General features: G+C 36.1%; 1 protein-coding gene across 14 annotated transcripts in view; it reads left to right on the top strand.

Moving 5' to 3' along the window:
- NEBL (nebulette) overlaps positions 1 to 20,687 on the top strand; it is a 258,274-nt gene that overhangs the window by 150,222 nt on the left and 87,365 nt on the right. For 6 of the 14 annotated variants that reach the window (XM_042042788.1, XM_042042787.1, XM_042042784.1 and 3 more), the window contains 3 exons: positions 13,810 to 13,894; positions 14,651 to 14,695; positions 14,791 to 14,862. The exons of 2 other annotated variants lie outside the window; for them this stretch is intronic. In XM_042042788.1, the coding sequence (XP_041898722.1) occupies positions 14,824 to 14,862 (39 nt within the window). In that variant the 5' untranslated portion in view covers positions 13,810 to 13,894; positions 14,651 to 14,695; positions 14,791 to 14,823. Of the gene's footprint in view, positions 1 to 13,809; positions 13,895 to 14,411; positions 14,696 to 14,790; positions 14,863 to 20,687 lie in introns of those variants that run through there. 6 more of the 14 variants (XM_042042783.1, XM_042042792.1, XM_042042782.1 and 3 more) reach the window with 4 other exon arrangements.

The raw sequence follows: 20,687 nt of genomic DNA, 5'->3' as shown, positions 1-20,687 counted from the left end.
AGCTTGAGGATCTTTTGTTCTGGCCAGGAGGAACTTAGCATAGTTTAGGGTATCTGGAGATCGGAGGCAGCATGGGAGGGCAGAGGCAGAGCAAGCATAACAGTCACTCTGACATCTTGAACTGCTTTCTTGTACCACGTCCTGTGCAAAGCACACACTGTGGCAGCAGTCCTCAGTAAATGAAATCTGGCTGTAGGATTTCAGTAAAAAACATTTTTAACTGAACAAGAACATGTTACTGAAAGTATCCAACAGTGCCTTATTCTCACAAATGTGTTCAGCTTTAAATTTTGGAAGAAGAATGAATGTTCTGTGCTGCCAGCTTTTTCTTCTGTTTGTTTCTTCCTTAAATTTGAAATGATCATAGGGACTTTGTGCAGCCAAGCACCACTGGTGAATAGATGTTGGAAAAAAGAAAGAGAAGCCACAGTGGTATGGAGAAAATCATGTGGCTACAGCTATCTGTAGGAAAAATAAACATCCTTTTCCCCAGTTCCCCACAAAAACGTTTTTGTATCTGGAAAAAATATGGAGCTAAAGCAGATAGAATACTGAAAGGAATTAACATCTATACACAAAATACATAGCCTCATGTAAACACATAATTTAACAAGCCATTTTACCTGAGAGGAAAAGTCTGTCCTTGCAGTTGAATTTGGAAATTTAAAAAAGTCAGTGGAAGGATACATAAAAATACGGTTGAAAATTAAATTTCAGTTAAATTTCTTGCAATACTTTGTCTAAAATTATTGACAGAAAGGTATACGGCTGAGCTGAGAACTGCCCCTGGTTATGAAATATTTTGTTTTCTAGATTTTTGTATCTGTGCATTCTTTCTTTTAATGCACTATTTTGTTTGCCATCCACAATCATTAATGTCTTAAAATGTGTTTATTTTGTATTTTTCCAATTGAGTTTAGGAGTAGAGACGCAAAGAGACTTTTCCAAAATCAGAAGTTGAGGTATGGAAGGCATGTGATTTAAGTTTACCCTATGAAAGATTTATCCAGAAGATAAAGATGCGCTTTAAAAATGTGCATTGTGATAGCTGTTGCCAGCTTCAGATTCAGCAATAACAAGAGTTTGTCTCTCCAAGTGGAGCATATTTTCCAATAGCATAGGACTCTGAATGAATTTTTGATGAAAGACTGAGCAGAAGTCATTAATATTATTCACTCAGAACAAAAGAACTTTACTAGTGTCAATTCTCACTCCATTTTTCTCTTGATTCCAAACAGAGACCATCATTCTGAACACATATTGCACTGGACTGCCCAGCAAAAGGCAGAACAAATTCTCCATGGCTGATATGTTTTCAATAAAAACTTCTTATTTATTTAAAAATACAAAAAAATTGGTTTTCTATTTATTAAATGAAAGACTAGGACATCTAGGTGTCCTGAAAAGAGGTGATGGGAAACTGAGAAACCATGTGGAAAAACACAGGGTTGTCTGATTAAAACCAGGATATACACTATCTTTGATTTTTCCAATGAGTGACATAGAAGAGATTTTTGCATCTTATTTTCTGCATCTGAGTCTTAAATGCTGGCAGACAATATTTGGCATAATTTGACTGAAACACTATATTTTTTCTTTCATAATGAGCAAAGGTGTGAAAACCTTTTGTCATCTTCTGTTTATATTTGAATCAAGACAAATAATGCATATTTCAGTATATAACAGGTTATAGAGGAAAATTTTTCTATTCCAAGTTATTTGTTCCCATGGATGGAGAATATATGAATAAATTTTTTCCATACCAATGAGTAAATTACCTTTTTTGGCAGAGTACAATCTGCAATTCAGAGTGCAATAAACTAAACTGTACTGTGGATAGCAGATCTTGTAAAAGGAGGAAACTTGGATTTTACTTCTAGACTGAAATTTACTTAATTTTCTAATCTTCTATTTATACCTAATTGATTTTAAAGTTCTGCTAACTTTAGCCTGTTTTGCAAGCTCTTACCAGCTCCAAACCCCCCATTTTTAACTCTAGAATACCTATAATGATTCCATTGGTAATCAATACATATAAGCTATTGTATCTGTGAGTGAGCTGTCTCAAGGCTTGCATGAAATGGACCTGTTAATAAAGAGATTTCCTTTTCATGAATAAGATCATTTTGTAATGAATTACTGAAAGCAGTAAACTTCAATTCAGCATAGCCTGTAAAAGAACTCAGGTAGTGGTAAACTGAGTAAAGAATGCATGCTAAACTGTAATTTTAGCAATATCTTTGCATTGTACAAGTAAACATCCATGCTTTTGACTAAAATAAAGATCTTGAAAAAGAGAAAGCGACTAGGCTATTGTCTCTGCAAACATAATAATAATGCAGATGCCAATTATGCTGTTTTACATTGCTTGGGAATAGTTATTTAGTGAGTGCTGAGACCCTGTAATATTTTGTACTATTTATGGTTTCTGCCATATTCCTACATGAGAATTGTGTATGGCAGAGAATTTCTCATGTATTTGCTGTTAAACATAATTCTGATTTGGTAGAACAGGACCCTTAGGGATTAGTTGTCTTGTCCTCATTGATGGAAAGATAATGAATATCTACATTGGAAGAAAATTGTTGTTGGTTTTTTATAGAACATAGAGCATGTTTATTTTTAAACAATCCTTTCTTCTGTGGCTAGAATACAGGGAATGAGTGGTGAATAAAAGCATATCATTAATTTGACTCTCCAGCAGAATGGATTATAATTTAATGGACAGAAAATCCATGAGGAATGTCCATATTCTTACATTGTTTGGAAGTTATTTTACACCAGATGTAACAACAGAAGTTCACTGCTTTTCAAATGAAAGCCAAATAGCAAAGACTGATAGACTTGAGCAGAAAGTAGAAACAAGCCAAATTTTACGTAACAAAAGTGATTAAGTTGGACAACATGGAAGTTCACCTAGATTTCTACATATGAAAAAAATCCATTTATCTGCTTGCATAACTTGTATCTGTACATCTATAAAATTAAGGTGAGATAATGATTTTGCAGTTAAGATGCAGAAAGAAGCAGGCCTTCAAAGAAAAATCTAATTGAAGTTTATGAAAGCAAATTTTAATATTTTGTCTCAAGATGAGACAGAGAATGTATCATTCAGAGTCATTTTACATCTGTACAGACTTGAAATACTTAGTTATTTTCTTCAGTTTACTTATGTATGTTTTCTTGTTTAAGGATTTTTGAAAACTTTCTAAGATTAAAGAGTTCTGTCCTTGAAGTGACTCTAAGCTTCTTAAAAGCTGAGTCTAGAGTCACTTCTCTAGACTTGGTCTGGACAAAATGGTAATTATTTATTCTCTGTTTTAAGATCTTTAACAGTTTCATGTCCGACAAGTTGTTGTCCTTTTTGAAAGTGGCTAACAACAATATAAAACTTTAATTACAAAAATAGGAGCTTTTATTTAAAAAAAAATTATCTAGCAAAGTTCATGAGCATTAACGTAAACTTTTTATATTTTAGTCCCTTAATTAGACTTTAAATGCTGCTAGTCTGATATATGATATCTCCATCTGCCTCTATATCATTATGATGCTATCCAAATACTGTTCAGAAAAGCTTCTGGGTCTGTAAAAGTTCTGCAATTGAACTGATGGGTGTGTTGCTGAAGCTGTACCCTGGTGTAGACAAGAACAGAATGTTCATGAGCCAGAGCAGGGTCTCCTGAGGGGGCAAGGCTCTCTGGCTGAGTCCTGTGGTTATCACACACTAAGGGCTGGGTGTCTGAGTTCTGTCTGCTGCTCCAAAGGCTGTTTGTATGTTTAATGATGGTGAAACAATGAGATTAAACTCATTATTAGCTTTACAACCAACATGAGATTAACATGACTTGTGCTCTGATACTCATTTTTTACCTCAGCTTGGTTTTTAGCTGTAGAAATTTCTAACATCTTAAAAAATCCCTGTGGGTAGCATTAGTCAAGTACTGTGCACTACTGGATGCTAGTATCCTAGGATTTAAATATAAGCTTGCAGAAGCTGAGTCTGACATATTTTGAATGTCTACACAGAGCATATTATAGCTGCATCTTCATTTTGCAAAGAGGTGGTTTAAAATTGTTGAAAGTAAGTGAAATGTGTAGTTACCTCTGGGGCTGTAGAATAGCATCCGTGTATGTAAGATTAGGCACTTCCCGCCCCCGGGGTTTGCAGTTTTGTATTACAGATTATCATTATTGCGTACACTTTCCTGATGAGATTGAGAAATTTCTTTAGCTGTAGTGTAAAGCTGCCAAAATACATTTACCACAGACCTTAAGGCAAATATAATTCTTCCAGAGGCAGCCTCAGGCTTTGGAGGTTTTCATGCTGAAAGCAGGCTTAGACTTCCCGTGAGATCCTCAAAGAGATAAAAAGACTAAAAGCTCTTCAAAGCTAGGCCTTAGGCCCTGACATAATTAATTCTCTGGCAATGGTTTATGAATGTAAAAGAATGAATAAATATTTACAAGAATGCAATTTAAATAGAAACTTACCCAACTAGAGTTGAAAATAACTTTTTATTATCACCTCTTCTTTTGAATTCAACATAAAAACATCTTCATATAACTTTAATTTAGACATCAGATGACCAGGAAAGGGCATGGTATTTTCTCTCTCTATATGCAAAATTTCAGTGAGGTTATCTTGCTTTTTTCAAGCTGAATAGTTACTACTGATAACTGAACAGACATTGAAATTAATTTGCATAACAAGTAACTACGCTGTTATTCTAACTCTATTCTGCACATTAACCCAATCGCTTACTAATTGTAATTTAGTATAAGGTCCTAAATGAAAGAACTGCTCTGTGTTCTGATCTCCTCCTACTTTTTCCTTTCTTATATTTTAGGCTATGTTAACACTAACATTTATTTAACAGATAGCAAGGTGTTCTAGAAAAATCCCCCAATCTTCAATGCTGTGAATAGAGTATTATAAGTTAAGAGTTAATTTATGCTGGAAATGACTTAACAGAAATATCACTGAAAAAGAGCCAGGAAAAATCCTGTTGAGAAGCTCTACAGTATCAGCATTAAAACTGTAGGGCTGGGAGTCAAGAAATCTTGATTGATTGCAGGCTTCCTTTCTTACTGTGGAGATGCTGCTTTGCCTCATGGCTCCCTGCTCTCCACCTTGTAAAACAGAATGATGGAATTATCGTATATCTTCAGGTACGTAGCAAGGAGCAGCCCAGACCAGTAGCTATTTATCCTCTTCACAAAATTCCAGATGTTCAAAGGAGACTTAAGACAGTTTGTTCCTCAAATCAAGTCTGCTGCACCTCTCAAACCTCTGTTCATACCGTGATTGTCAATTGGCCATGAATCAGCAGTATGATCAGGAGCAGGTTTTTTGGTCAGGCTTACTTATCCATGGCTGTTCTTACTTAAGCCTGACTCCAGCCTAGTCCTCAAATGCCTGAGGACAGGGAGAGAACTTGGCTTGCTCTGTGTCTGTATATTCAATCAAAGCTTTATCCCTCTATTTATAAAATTCTTTAAAAATTATCCACAGGAAGCTGTATGAGTTAAAAGTATTTATTGCTCTTAAATGTTACTAACAGCAACAAGTGATCAAATCCAAAGATGGTATTTCTGGATAATTTGTAGTGTACAAAACATTGCTATATTATTTCTTTTGCCTTTCTTCTCTCAGGAGGTGCTTACACGTGTGGGGTTTCACATAGTGCAGGCATTAGCCTTCTTTGATTTGAAGAATTGTAATTCAGTGTGCTTTTTTAAGTGGTAATTTAGATATACTGTGTTATATGAAGAGAATGGTAGGGCTAAATTTTTATTATTTATTTATAGGAACTATTTTTCTTACAGTAAAATATGAGAACTGACATTTTAATAAGTATTATGAATGTTCTTAATAAATTGAGAAGTATGTTCACCTAGAAGTGTCAGTATTGAGATAAATCCCAAATTTAAATTCCACTGTTGTCATTGGAATTGCTTGTTTCCAAGAGTAACCAGGTCACAGGAGTGACTAAAGAATAGCTGAACCAAGAAATTCCAGTTTTATGTCCACTACTGGTTTGAAGAAAACAATTCAGACTAGAAGTAAGATAGTGCTCTAATGCAAAAGCAAATTAAGTAACTGATAAAACATAACTGCTTTATTTAATTTTTCTTATTTTTTTGTGAATGATGGAGCAAAATTAAGCCAATTTAAAAATAAGACATTCTTTTGCTGAAATCTTCACTGTTTATTTGGAAATGGTTAGATCAGTTTTTATTTGATCCGTGCAAAAGAGATTTCCCTGGGGGTAAAAAACTTTTAGTCTGAAATTTTGCAGCTCAACTATGGACCATGACTAAAATAAAAGATAAAGTTTGATATAACTTCTTTTAAAAGACTAAAAAATCAGATCATAAACAATTCTAATCTGGTTCAGTTATTTAATTAAATCCTTTAAAAAGATGATCTGCATTTCTTTGAATATAAAAATATTTTTAAATTAGATACTTGCCACTTCATCAATGATATAGGCAGAAAAGTATTTTTCAGGGAATGAGGAAGATGTTTTTATCATCTTGTCACTGTTGTCATGGAAACTTGTGTATATCATTGTTAAATAGACTGTACATAAGGATCTAACATTCCTGTGACTTATTATTGCCAGCTATTGTATTTTTAGTGTATTTTCTTCAACACTGTAGTCAATGCTTAAGAAGTTGTAAGTTGCTCTCCTCAATTACAGCCATGAACACAATTACAAGATTAGGCTGTCCAGAGACCCCATAGTACAGGGTTCTCTGTTAAAAGATACTTTTCAATACAGGGTTATTAACAGTTTTATTTCCTAATCCCCTGCAGACTCTTATAACCACTTAAAAATTAATATTCACTCTATTCAAGTAGATTATTTTGACATCAGTTCTTTAGAAAGAATGAGCCATCCATCAGTCTTTATAAACTCTCTGTCTCAAAAACTGTGGTTCTATTCTGAATGTGGATTTTATATATTATGTGCTTTGTTTTCTAATACAGTGCTAAATTCATAGCAGAGCTCTTGTGTATTTTTGTCTTAACCTATCATGCATGGAACAGTAGGCTGAAAGAGCAGCTTGACTGTGACAATGCAGATTTAAGCACTCCTGGACACAAAGTGTGGGTAACTTGTTATTTTGTTAAAATCTTATGATGGGCACAATTCACAATACAGAAAAAAAAAGGTAAATTTTTTTTTTTCCTCCAAATGAGATTTAAGAACCGGTAATTTTAAGCACAATAAAAGTGCTGTATGTTTTGCATAAGTAAAGTTTTATTTTTGTCTTTTAGTTCCTGGAGTTACTTCAAAATATACCTTCTGCATCAATTATTTATGACTCAAAATTACTTCTCTTTTAAAAATGAAGACACTTAAATACATTTTTCATCATTGAACAAGTGACTTCCATTACCTCAAAAGTATTCTTTAAATTTCTTTTCCCATCCTGACCTCTTTGGTTTGATCTTTTGGGGAGTTTTCTGAAGACTATTCTGATATTTTAAAACTATTATTTTAAAGAACTGTCAATGAAGAACGTAGGTTTTGGTCTAGAGTTAGCTGTCTGTAGCAATTTGATGCAAATTTAACTTATCTGAGAATCGGAGTAACACGAAGTGTTCCAGAATAGTAAAGTTTTAAAGGTTTTTTTTGAAGATATTGTTACTTACAGTATTGGTTTTTTTCTGTCCAGAGAGTTACAGTATCAGGACTGCTAAAATACAAGTACAAGACTATGTAGAAGAAAAAACTCAAATACAAGTAAAATAAACCACTGTGGCTTTAGTTTCTAGAAAAATACATTCATTAAGTGGGGGATATAGATTGAAAATTAAATTTATAGGAAATGTGCAATTTTCTCTTCTTGCGCCAGGAGATTCTGTCAGTTCAGGCAGTTGAATTCAAAGTAATGCCACAAGAAAAATTCCTGGCAAGCAAACATGCCCAATCTGTATGGCTAGGAACTAAGAATATTTATATAAGATAAATGTATATTTTCTATTATTTCAGATTACAGTAAGCTGTATATGAATGTATAGTCACTGAAAGGAAAAAGGAGATATCCTTAGATTTTTAGCATTTCTTGTGGCAAAATGAAACTTGTTTATTACTGGCTTAATACCTTTCACCTACAATCATTAATGATTTGAGCTGTGGTTTATAGAAAAATAAAATTTCCAAACTTTATATATTCCTGTCTCTTTCTTTCTTAGGATTTAGTTTTGGATAAAATGAAAATTTTGTGAATGGAGAGCTTTGATCTTTTATCCAAACTTTTCTGCATTAAGAGAAAAGCCATAACTCCCTTTTCTGCTGAATATCATTTTGCTTTTATGGATACCTCACACAGTAACCCAGTCAGATAATAATTTTGTTTTCTAGTCATCTTCTGTAGAACAGTCTTATGAAATCTGAGCCACAAGTTGCAGAGCAGAGGGAAAGGTCAGAAGTGTATTGCTCTCCACTGGTCACAGGGCACCAGCTGCGGGGCTCTTGGCCATTCAGCACACAGGAGCACTGGGGCTCCACATTTTGTGGGGAATAGGAAAAAATATCCTGACTATTCATTGTTGTAATGTGCTAGTAAGTGTTGGGAGTGCTGAAGAGCTCATCTGCTTTGCCCCAGAGCTGTTAGCTCTGCTGGACTGCCATACCTAGGTGAACACTTGAGTAAGGGGAAAGGGGCTTTATGAAAGAAGAAAGGGAAATGCCACAGCAGTCAGGTGGAGTGGATTAAACAGTTGCAGTGCAGTCAAATGTGGCATCTCAGCTCCTGATCCATCAGCTTGCAAAAGGAGCTGTAGGAGGCATAGATTTTTCAGGCTTCTGGTTAAACTGAAAATATTGAGAGGGTGGAAAAATCAGATTCCTTTATCGTTGAGTATTTAATTTCTTGACAAATTAAAAACTAGGAAAATGCAGCTAGAACTGTGTATCCCACCTGGAAAATACTGTTTTGAGGCTTAAAAAGTATTGCGCAAACATAGTAGGCAATTATAAACATTGGTAGAAAAATGAAGTGGAGGTTTTGGGGTTATTTTAATGGCTTATTTTGGTTTGTTTTAATGTATTGCTCCTGATCACAGCTAAGGGTACATCTGCATGGTGCAGCCTTGTACCCTGATAAATACTCTCCCTTCTGAAGGAGTTCATTTCTCAGGATGATGAGTTGTATGGGAAAGAGTTTATTAACTCGGGTTACATGGCTTCTGGTGTCTGGATTGGATTGGGTATTATTATGTGAAACTAGTTGTGTACCATACAGACATCTGAAATGCTCTGACATCAAAATCCAGTTGGGCTAGACAGCGCCTGAGAGTGTGAGTTTACAAAAAATGTCTATGTTTCTGTATTTATTAGGCATTGAAAATTCATTAGGTTTTCTGGGATTCAGAAGTCAGAATTCTAACATCTCATTTGTATTTGTTTTTAAAAAGAACATTGCCACTCTCTGCTTTACCAAAACATTAAATAAAATAACTTTTATTGAACGCAAATCCTATCTTAGAGCCATGCGATATTTGCAGGTTTTGAACTGCTGATGATGAGTGCAGTGTTAATGATCTGACAGATACAAACTCTTGTTTTTTTCTCTAAATAGAGTCATCTCTTGAATTTCTCTAGTAAATGTGAGTTGGTGTTTCGTGTTCAGGAAGATTAAAACAGGCAGGCTGGGATTCCTCGCATTTTTCTGTTTGTGACTGTGGTGCTGATAGCCTAATTATGAACTTCCTTATGCAGGGCTTCTAGGAACTTCCAGTCAGAGTATTTCTAGAAAAGAGAAGTAATTGAGTCTCAGCACTTAAAAATGCCTTGTGTGCTTTTTGAAAAGACACCACCATCTGTGCTGTGTCGAATGAATTGTAGCTATTTCAGTGATGTCTGTGTCTGTCCAGTAAGAACAGAATATAACATTTTAATTTCAGGGATGTCTGTGGGTTGATTTTTAACTAATTGGAAATAGGATAGCTAAAACACTACCTTTACCTCTGCTCTTGTTAGGTTTCCAGTCCAGAATTGAATGGAGTATATTCATAATGTATATGCATCTCAGTATAGTGCTGTGCAGATTTCACACTGAAATACTTTGGTCCTTAATTTGCAGCCTGCGTTCAAGTACACCATGAGGAACTCTTCATTAAATGGGTTTGAGATTGTGAGGTTTCTGGTATCTTTACAAACACAGGTTCTGCTGTTCTGTGAAGCGGTAGACTGGTCCTTTCAGACCAGCAGTACATAGAGGTATTGCATATCAGAAGGCTTTTAAGGATTATGCCAAAAAAGTTCAGAGGTATTGTTTGTTCAGGGACAGAACTGAGATTCACGGCTAAATTGTTATGTGTATCAGGGCCAAAACAAGATGAAAACTTTTAACTTTCTGGGCTAAAAATTCCCAAATGTATTTCTTGAAAGACTGATAAAGGGACAAGGAGATGGTGGAGCTTTGGCCAGATGTGGACTCAGCTGTGTGTGATCAAAGTGGGGAATCTGCCCAGCTGTGCACCTGAAGTATTCACACTCTGGACCAACTTGTACTCATGGGGATTTGGGCTCATTTGTGCCCCACATTTCTTCCTCTTCTGCCTCCTCAGTAGATACGTGTTTACATCAAGTACTTGAATAATGTTCTGTGACAAAAAATAGTACACTGACACATGGAATGATGGCTCTGAGTGTTGGGAGACTGAAATGTCTCCTTTCACAGCATAAGCAAAGGTTGTGTATTGCAGGTACAGTGCTTCTGTAAACAATCTAGGCTAAATTTGAACTAAGATGTGAAATGTCCGTGCAGGTGTGTGGAAGTAGAAATGTGGAGCTATGCAGCATTTTCTTAAAAATTTGAATTAGTACATGTTGTGTACTTCCCTGAAGAACCCATTTTTCTGCTTTGTACTAATTTTAAAATATCTATAAAGCAATAAGAAATTCTATTTTTGCCATGCCCTGTGTGCATATAAATGTTGTGGATACACAGCTTAGCACTCTATTACAGTGTTTTCTTAAAATTCTATACAATTGGATTTTGTTTAATCTGTGCTGTTTCATGCCAGAACAAAAGACTATGAATTATTTCATTATATAAAGTGGAAAATGATTCAGAAGTAACAGTTTGGTGGTTTTGGTAAAATTGCAGGTTTTGCAGGTGAAAAGTAATGTTTAGTACAACATAATTTATAATTGTTTTGGGGATGTACATCTCAACATTTTAACTAGGTCTTTATTCAGATTAGATTTAGTTTTTTTATAGTAATTTTAAAAATATTGGAAATGTACACAAACATTTGCAATGCCAAATATTCCTGCTGATTCTAGATTATTTATTACCTCTTATAGAAGTAGCTAAAGCTTCTTTCCCATGCCTGCAAGTGTTCAAGACCACTTGAGCAAGGCCAGGTTGGATGGGGCCCTGAGCAGTCTGATTTAGTGGGTGGCACCTTTGCCCATGGCAGGGGGACTGGAAATGGATTATCTTTCAAGTCCCTTCCCACCCAAGCCTTTCTACGATTCTTCTTGACCTGCAGGCTGCTAATTGAATCATAGTGCCCTTCTAAACCGTGCAACCCTTAAACAGTCCTAACAAATTCTTCCCTGAATTATATCTGGATATATTAAATTTTCAGGCTTGCTTTATTGCACAGTGAATGTTTTCTGATAGTATTCAGTGTTTTGAGGAGGGTGAAAAAAAGTGAGACAGTGTGTCATGTAGTGTTGGAACCCTGGGTTCAGAGAATGTCAGTCTTTCAGTGCTGACAGGCAGTGATCCTCAAAAGCACACTGCATTTGACCTGAGGCCTTGGGAAAGGCTTCCCAGATTATGTGATAGCACTGAGATTGTTGCTGTGTAATTAAAAAGAAGTTTGTTATATCACTGGGTGGAATATGTAGAGATGTAGAAAATTTAGGTTTCTGGGATATAGTAATGTACATGTAACAAGATGGAGGATTTTGGGTGTAGGTTAGTTCTTTCTTCTTCCTTCTTCCTCACAAGCCTGGGTGATCTAGTATTGGTTCAAAAAACCCACAGTGCAGAGCATGAATGATTAGGTATTGGATTATAGGTAAAAATAAATTAGTTGGCATTCCATAATTGGGTGGTTTGGGCTTTAAAAGACCTTGGAAGGCAGCACTCGTGGGCCATTTTCACCTTGTTAACTTAGAGGCACACTCTGTGCAGCTGTAATATAGATAAGAAATAATAAACATCTAAGTCTGAAGAAAAACTCCACGTCTCCTGCGTTTCAATCCAAACTGAGTAAAAGAACCATGAGAGAGAGGCAGAGAAAGAAAAGAACAACAGAATATTTAATAATATAGTATCTTGCTGCATCTTTTATGTGAAAAGTGGAATTTTGAATAACTTGTGCATGGTTAGTTGACTCTCTGTTTTTCTCTTACTCTCTTTGTGCAGAGTACTGTATTTTTCTTTAATATGATGAGTTATAACAGCTGTCTTATAATCCTTGTATTATGGAAGTTACATGGGGCACAGGGTATTTGAATGCTTAGTTATGCCTAACCCAGATCATGCAAAAATGAGAAAAAATGAATTTTATCAAAGCAGTTACACATATTAGAATAAAATAGAACAGAATGAGTAGAATTGTTCAGTTGGAAGGGACTTCCAGTGACTGTGTAGTCCAACTGTCTGATCACTTCAGAGCTGACCAAAAGTGATCTTGCAGATATTTATTACACAGAAGGCATTGCAGGAAAACCAGAATTAATATACAAATTTTGGTCTGTCCAGCTGCTGAAAACCCACCAGATATTATGTTAAAAGCATGTTAAAAAGCCAAACACCTCCCTTTTGCCCCTTTTTTGTCCCTTTCGGTGTTGTAATTTTTGACCATATTTGCCTTCCAGTGCAAAAAATAGCAAAAGATTTCCCCACGTTCAGCAAACTAATGAACAGCTACTAATAACTTTTCTATACGCTTTTAAATATTTTTCAAAGTCTCCTCTTAAAACATTTATTAAATGTAGGAAGGAAAAGGAAATTAACTGCACTGAAGGAATATAGTATTGGCAATATTATCACAAAAATCCCAAAGTGAAGCCTTAGTGCTGCATTTCTGTCTGACACTTTTGTAGGTACTCTCTCTCCTTACCGCGTGGTCCTTAAAATCATGGATGAGTCTGTTTAGGAATATATTTGCTGTAGCCATGATCTTCAAAAAGACCTTTTACTGTGAATACTCACCTTACAAGACTAAACCGTTAGTTTCCCCCAGGATGAAGCACCCTGAATGCCAAAAGCAGTCAGCATATATCACAGGCAATTCTCACCTATACTAAGTAGACTTCTAGGTTTAAATCTGAACTTCCCCAATGCCCATCTAAACGTGAAATTTAGGTGCTTATATTTGAGGGTGGAATGGAAACTCTTGAACATTACTGTACTATTTATATATAAAAAGTTCTGTCTCTTACTTTAGGCTGAAAGCAGTTCCTCAGTTTTTTCTTAATACTTAGTTTTTCAGGTTTTCAGACCTTAGCTAAATCAAATGCTGTATTTTTTCTCATCTTTGAAATGGTTCTTTTTCTAAGAGAATCTGTGTTGTTAAATAAGCTCTAAGAACATTGTGTTGGGCACATGTACTTAAAATTCTTTAAAGAATTTTTTAAAGAGCACGTATTCCTTGTATCTTTGCCTGATTGCAAAGCTGCGTGGTGGTGAATGACTTTTCTAGATGAAGTTCAAAATCATGACCTCTACAAAATGAGAAACATATAAGCTACAGTTTAAAAAGAAAAATGATGTTAAAGTGCTGGTTGCTCCAATTGGTCTTGTAATAGCTTCTTGCTTGTTTTACAGAAGTAAACACTGACACTGCACCATCAACATAAGGATATCTTTCAGTTTCATTGCAACTGGAGCTAGTGACTTCATACTGAAAAAGGTTGGTTTTTGGACTACAGACCATGACAGTTTGTAACAGTGAAGGAACATAATGTTTGTGTGAATACATAGGCGTATATACTTGTAATACAGACTTGTCTGTATGTATGCACAGGTTTAACCTGCAGCTGACATGATATGGAAAGCATTTAAGGAATTCTATAAGCTTTGTGGAAAAGAAGTAATTCTGAAAAAAATGTACTAGCAGTTACATCTACTGGAAAATGAGAATAGTGTGCTTTTTTTAAACAGGAAGCATTATTATTGGACCAGTACAAAGTTTTGTGATAACTGATTTTGGAGTCACTGATGCCTTAGAATTGGGCAGTTTTCCCATAAACTTAGAGTCAATGTTCCCCTTTTAATCCTGTTAATTTTACTAAATTACTTATGTTATAAATTAACTGCATCACAGTATTTTAATTGTGTTCATAGTAATTTTAAAAACAGTTGCTGGGGATAGGTAATTTAATTATATTTTATCAGTAAGAAAGCATTAGCTCTGCTGTGAGTGATAGCCAGCAAGGCCATCTGCAATGTCTTTCAGTTCACTCACTCTGAATTGTTCAGATAAAGACTGTCAAGTACTGCCTAAATAAGGAAGGAGCTGTGGTAGGGTTAAGTGCAGTGGAGGACACAAATGGAGCATTGATTCCAGGAATGCTGGAGGGTCTGAGCTGTTTCCTGCAGCACTGAACCTTTTAAGAGTTTTCATTGTTTCCCGCAAAGTATTAAAATGCGAGTGTCTGTCATTCAGGATCTCAGAGAGGATGAAAATGAGGATGGGGAAGAAGAAGAAAAGGTGAGTTAAACCCCAAGAGTTTTAAAAAGTACTTATTTCCTTCTATTTTTACTCTTTAGGACAATAAGCCTGGAATGATTACCTTTTTCTTTCAGATCTTCCTCAAGCCTGTTATTGAGGACAGAAATATGGAACTGGCCCGAAAATGCAGTGAATTAATAAGTGATGTAAGTGATGGTGACTATTTGCATCCTCACATTTGCATTCTTTTTTCAAATGGGTTTATGATACACATTTTCTCAAAGATGCACAGTGTAGCATGTGCCCATCTAAGGCTCAAATAATAAAAGTACACAAAATAATAGAAAAGCACAAATTACTCTGGTACTGTAAATTATCAGCCACAGAAGAATGAGCTTTTCAGAGCACTTGGATGGTACGAAGCATAGGCCCTAGAAAGGCCAGTGTTTCAAAACGTGTGTTTCGAGCAGAGGGTGTCTGCCATGCAAACACCTTGGCTGCTTTCATCAGGAAAATGCAGTATTTTTTCCGGTTGTAGCCTAATCCTATGCAGTTTAATCGGTTTGAACAAAACTGGGTTCCAGTATACATAGCTGTAAGGAGCAAGGTTAAAAATAGAAGATGAATTTTGCGTGTTATCTTTTGTTCTGTGCTGATACATGCCCAAAACGGCTCAACATATTGTTATTGACTATGCTTATAGGACAAATCCATGGAAATGCTAGAATATATTTGAAAATTATTTAGCTAGCTAATTCTTGATTTAGTTACTATAGATTTTTAAAACTGTAGATCAGTTACATAAACATCTTATATATATCATAGATCAGGTCCAAGACATTTTAAGTTGGAGTAGATCTGATTGCTTCGATGTAACAGCATCAGATTTACCTTGATGGGAGTTTATTTTTGTTTCCCTCTGGAACAGTGTGTCTGAAAAGTAACTTTGTCCCTTCATGTGCATGGGTGTAAAGAGTGATACTTCTCCTGTGAGAAAGCTGGCTGGCAGGAGAGCAGACCTTTCTGAGGAGAGAATGACTTGTTCAACAAATGTTCTGAAGAAACCGAAAAGTGGTGTCTGGCTCGTGTTGTGTTGTAATCTGATATTTAGTTTCGGATTGTTGATTTAGTGGGAATAGAATGCACAGAATCTTAATTTTTAGATTCAGAAGAACAGTATCTGGGATGTCTAAATTGTTACCGTGCTGGCCTGAAAGTGTGACTTAACAAGGTCAAAGTTTCCTCTTTTTCCATACACCTTCTACTTCAATTTTCACAGAAAGAGTGCTGAAAATTGGATAGATCCGTAAGAGGAGCTACCAAGATCAGTCCCCTGTAAACCCAAACTACTTTAGGAAGTAGTAGAGATTAATAATATTTTTACTGATAGATATACACATGCTTTCTTTGGGAAAAAAGGGCATATGGTGCGTTAAGTGCCTGTCAACTCATGTAAAGGCCAAAATGAAAATGGACCTGAAGCACTTACATGACCCAAAATACATTTACTGCATCCATGCAGCTTCTTTCTAAACAGGGTTGCTGTTCTTAAAGGCAAAAACTTCTTGAAAAATTCTGAAGAAATCTTTCTTTAATTGAAAAGGAATTATTACTCTGCTGTGTGCCCATTAGGAGTAATGTCAGCTGTGGCTGTTAATTAATGGATAAATGGAGTGGCTGTATTTTCTTGGATTTTCTGCAGGGGCTTGAGAGCTAAGGTGAATAACTAAGTCAAGCCAGGCTTCTACAACTTATAATGGTTCAGGGAGGTAGGCTTTTGCTGAAAACTTGTGATGTGTTTAGCCTGAAAGTGTGTTAGATTTTCCTTGAGATATGTCAGGCATAATGGCAAAGTGTTATTAATGCTTTCAAAGCAAGAACAATATATAATGGTCCAGACCAATCTAATTTCAAAAAAGAGGCTCTGTGTTTAAAAATAACATCCAGCTTTGGGGCCTTACTCAGCCTCTGATGAAATCAGTAGGTTTTTCTCCATTGGCTTGAAGGGAATATACACAGAATATGAACTCTGTTTCCCAGAATTTTTGCTATAATGGGATTTCTTATGACCAGTGAAGTCTTTTGTGCCTGTGTATAAAATCCTCACCCTGCACATTTCATTGTGGAGGCCAATAAATTGCAAGGAGTTTGCATTCTTACCTTCAATTTTTGACTTGTTGACATTCAGAACTTTTTATATATTCCTTATCTTTTTTAGTATGAACCTTTGCACATACTACTGTTTGTGTGGATTTATGATTAGTGTATATCTGTACATTTTATATGTACAGTGGTTTTATGCCGCTTGCAGTTTGGCCCTCAGATGACCTTGGGGGAGCAGCCTGTGTCCTTGCTGACCACAAGACTGGCTGATTGTCCTTTTCTCATGGTGGAGCTGTCAGCACAACTCCTCCATCAGAATGCAGAGCCAGGAGTGCACATGCCTGACATACTGGGGTTGTATTACACTTGCCCTGCATTCTTTACAGGCTGACATTAATTTGGCAATATGGTTTTGAAAAAGTGTTACATTGGCAGCCCTTGGTGTATCTGTAATTGCCAGCCTTGAGCTGTACGTAGGGGAAGTTGTGAAGTGTTTATGTGCCCTGGTTCTTGAGAAAATCCCCAGTTTCATTTGAGGTTGGCAGATGTTTGTTCCGTGGCTGTGATACCCCCTGGATTGTTTCTCTCAACAGTCATTCCATTTAATCTCCCTCTATTATGCAATTTTATTCCACAGATGTTTTCAAAACTGTCATGTGTGCTTGATTTATACGAATTGCCTTCCTCTCCAGGCCTTTTCTCTTCCACATTGAAGTTGAGCTCATCCATTTGTTTGTGGTGTATTTTCATCTCTTCTTTGTTTTGATTGTGTGGTGTGATGTTGTCAGTACTGTTATAAGCAGAGATGGGAACAATTATAGAAGTTAATTGACCAAACGATCATAATCCTTTTTGGTAGAATGGCAGACACTCTGCCTTCTGAAGATTCTGCTGAATTTTGGTAATGAGCAGTACCAGCACTTCTTTTCCTCTAAAGCAAAAAATAGAACTACTTGCTGTTTATCTGTCTTTGCACAGAGTCCAGCTTTGCTTTAGGATGTCTCTGTTGTAAAACAAAGGCCAAAAAGACCTAGAGTCAAGAGTGTACCAAACAGTGTGTGAAACCAGCAGGGTTTTGACTACCTAATTCTGGGTGCAGCTGTTCCCCTGGATTCACCACTACTAGTCACAACTAGTCCTCTAACTCAAGAGGACCTTGATGCTGAAGTTGCTGGAGATTACTAAAATACTAAGGAGTAATAATACTGTATGCCTGCCATTTTCTCTTGCTTTTCTCTAGGTTCCTATGGCCACAGAGAAAGGATTCCGTATTAGATGGATCGGTGGTCTGACACAGTTCTTAGTCTTATGAGAGATTATAGATTAGGAAATGTAGGGTTGGAAAGTGAATTCTTGGTGGAAAGAGGTTCCCTTTTGTTCTAGCATAAAAGCTAGATAAGAAGGTTCAGACCTTTTTGTTGTTTTTCTAAACATAAATGGATATTTTAGATATGACAGTTCTACAGTGGATCTTGGCATGGTGACTGTTGACATGGTTATAGCATTGATAAGATTATTAAGAATAGTTTTTTGAGTATATTCGTATTAAAGTTAGATGAGCATGTGTTCCTGAATAAAAGGAATGGTGGCTGCTTGGATTAAGCTGTTACCACTGGGGTCTTTCCTTTAGCCCACAGTCTTCCTTCTGTGTTTCCCCCTGAAAAAGGCTGATGGAAGAGGCCATGGGTGAGATGAATTTTCTTGGTGAACCAGGAAGCTTCGACTGAAAGGTTGGATGCCCTTGTTTTATAAAGTTGATCTTTGCATAAAATATCCATTAAGAAAAAAATACAGCTTGAAGCTTACTGTTTTGGTGGTTGTCTAGGAATTTTAATCTACTTTACTGGATAGTTGTGCTGTGGTCAGACTTAGTTTTATGATGAGTCAGGGAGAAGAAAAGGATCTGGAGAGAACTATGAAAAACTGGGCCTTTAGTGAGCTGTTGAACTTCAGAAGTATATTGAAAGAGCAGTGGCTTCAGGCCATCATTTGCAAATTTTTCCTATTTGTTTTTTTCACAAGGCTTAGCAGATCTGCTCAACCTAAACAGCGTATTTTGTGGTGTGGAGTAAGCCACTTGCAGGCAAAATTTCCTATTCAGTATTTTAGACATTTGAATTTTTAACTACAGACTTTGGAGAGGAATATTAGCTTCTCTGCGTATTCATTCCATCCATTGGTTATGTTTGATCATAGTCAACCTCTTCAACATCATGCTGGCATCATTTACACTAAATATGTTTTGTAACTGCAGGTGTCATGAGTTCATTATACTTGTCCCATTTCATCTTCCATCTTTCTGATTCCAAGCAATGTGGACAATACTGCAGCAGAATGGAGTTTGCTGGATCGGAGTTTCACCAAACATTTCTTTATCTCTTCTCTCTAAATTGCCTGTTTGAGACTGTGTGCATTTTGTGGCTTCTATGGGTTACTCTAACAAATGTGAACAGTTAAGGATTAAGGAGGTGGCATTAGTCATTTACTGCTTTCAATTCTTTTGAAAGCATGACTTCTACAGCAGAACAGCTTTGTTTCTTCTAGTCATGTTCTGTCATTCCCCCCAGTTAAGACATACCTTAAGAAGCTTTCATGTTTGATGTTTGAATGCAATTATTGCTCTGTAATTAAAATGGATATAATTACAGTCAGCTTTCAGATGTCTGTGGGTGATTTATCTAAGTTGTGAGCAGCAAGACTCTCTGTCTCTGCCAGAGTCACAGCTTTACAGGAGTTTCTACTGGGAATGCCATCAAACCCAACCAGTGGACAGTCAGCACTGTAAACTTCCCATGCATGTGAGCAGGTTGAACAGTAAGTGCCTGCCCATGTTTATCATAAAATAGCCCTTTTTCGTGTGTTGCTCTGTGAGCACCTGGGGGTATGGTGTCACACACAGGTTACATGAACCATTGGCTTTGTGAGGCCCTAAGTAAAGTCATGACACAGTAATGTTATACCCATTGTTTACCAAAAGGTTTTTTTTAGTATAGACTGTAATCCACAGAAGCAGATGATGATTTGGAAGTGACAAACTCCTTTCAGTAGTCCAAATGTGAATGAGCTCAATATCAACCAAAATTGCTCCTGTGTGGGGATTAAATAGTCATGAGTTTGAGATTAATTTGGCATTATCTAATCCGTTTTTCAGTGGACACAAAGTTCACCTTAGAAAGCACAGGAGCTGATTCTGTGTAAGCTGCCATCCTTCTCATAAGTTTTCCAAGTCCCTGTAGAGGAGCGTAGACTAGAACTTGTGATATCCATTAAGGATTCAGAGAAAGAGGATATTAAGGCTGCATATTTCTGTAATGCTCAGATGCAGATCATATTGCTTCTGTCAGCGCTTGTCAGCAAGTCTAGAGTGCATAAATTCAAGCTGCTGTTATGCAGAATGTGAAAATGAGGTTAGAGGAATGGTAGCAGATAATAACCATGAAAGCTTAATACTAAATAATTCAATTTACATTGATCTAAACAATTCTCTGTACAAAGAAAGAAATGTCACTGAAAACATCTAAGGCTATCCATGTAAAGTGTCTGTCTTTAAAACAATATTTAGTCCATCTCATCATAATTCACCATCTTTCTTCATGCAGTTATTGTATAATGAATGTTCCTACATATTAGCCATCTCCATAGATTTTATCCTTCTTGCAGTCTCACTAATACAAACAGTAACTCTGACTTCAGCAACACTCATGTGATTATTATACCTGCCCATACTGTTTGCCCCATTGAAAGAAAAAGGTTTGTTGTTTAAAAAAATAAATTTGTGTTTGGTTTTTTTTTGCTAAACATGTCATAGTGTTTTGGTGTTCTGTTTTTTTTTTTTCAAAATGGTTTCCTTTGTGCGTACACATTTAAAAAAAAAGTCTCAATTTAAAATTTGTTTGGTCTTAAAGAAATTCTGTTATTACTTGAATGT

This window comes from Corvus kubaryi, unplaced genomic scaffold, assembly GCF_017639235.1.
Source record: "Corvus kubaryi isolate FWS band 111438036 unplaced genomic scaffold, C.kubaryi_AGA036_p1.0 37398, whole genome shotgun sequence".
Lineage (NCBI taxonomy): Eukaryota > Metazoa > Chordata > Aves > Passeriformes > Corvidae > Corvus > Corvus kubaryi.
This window is presented reverse-complemented; position numbering and strand designations above follow the sequence as displayed.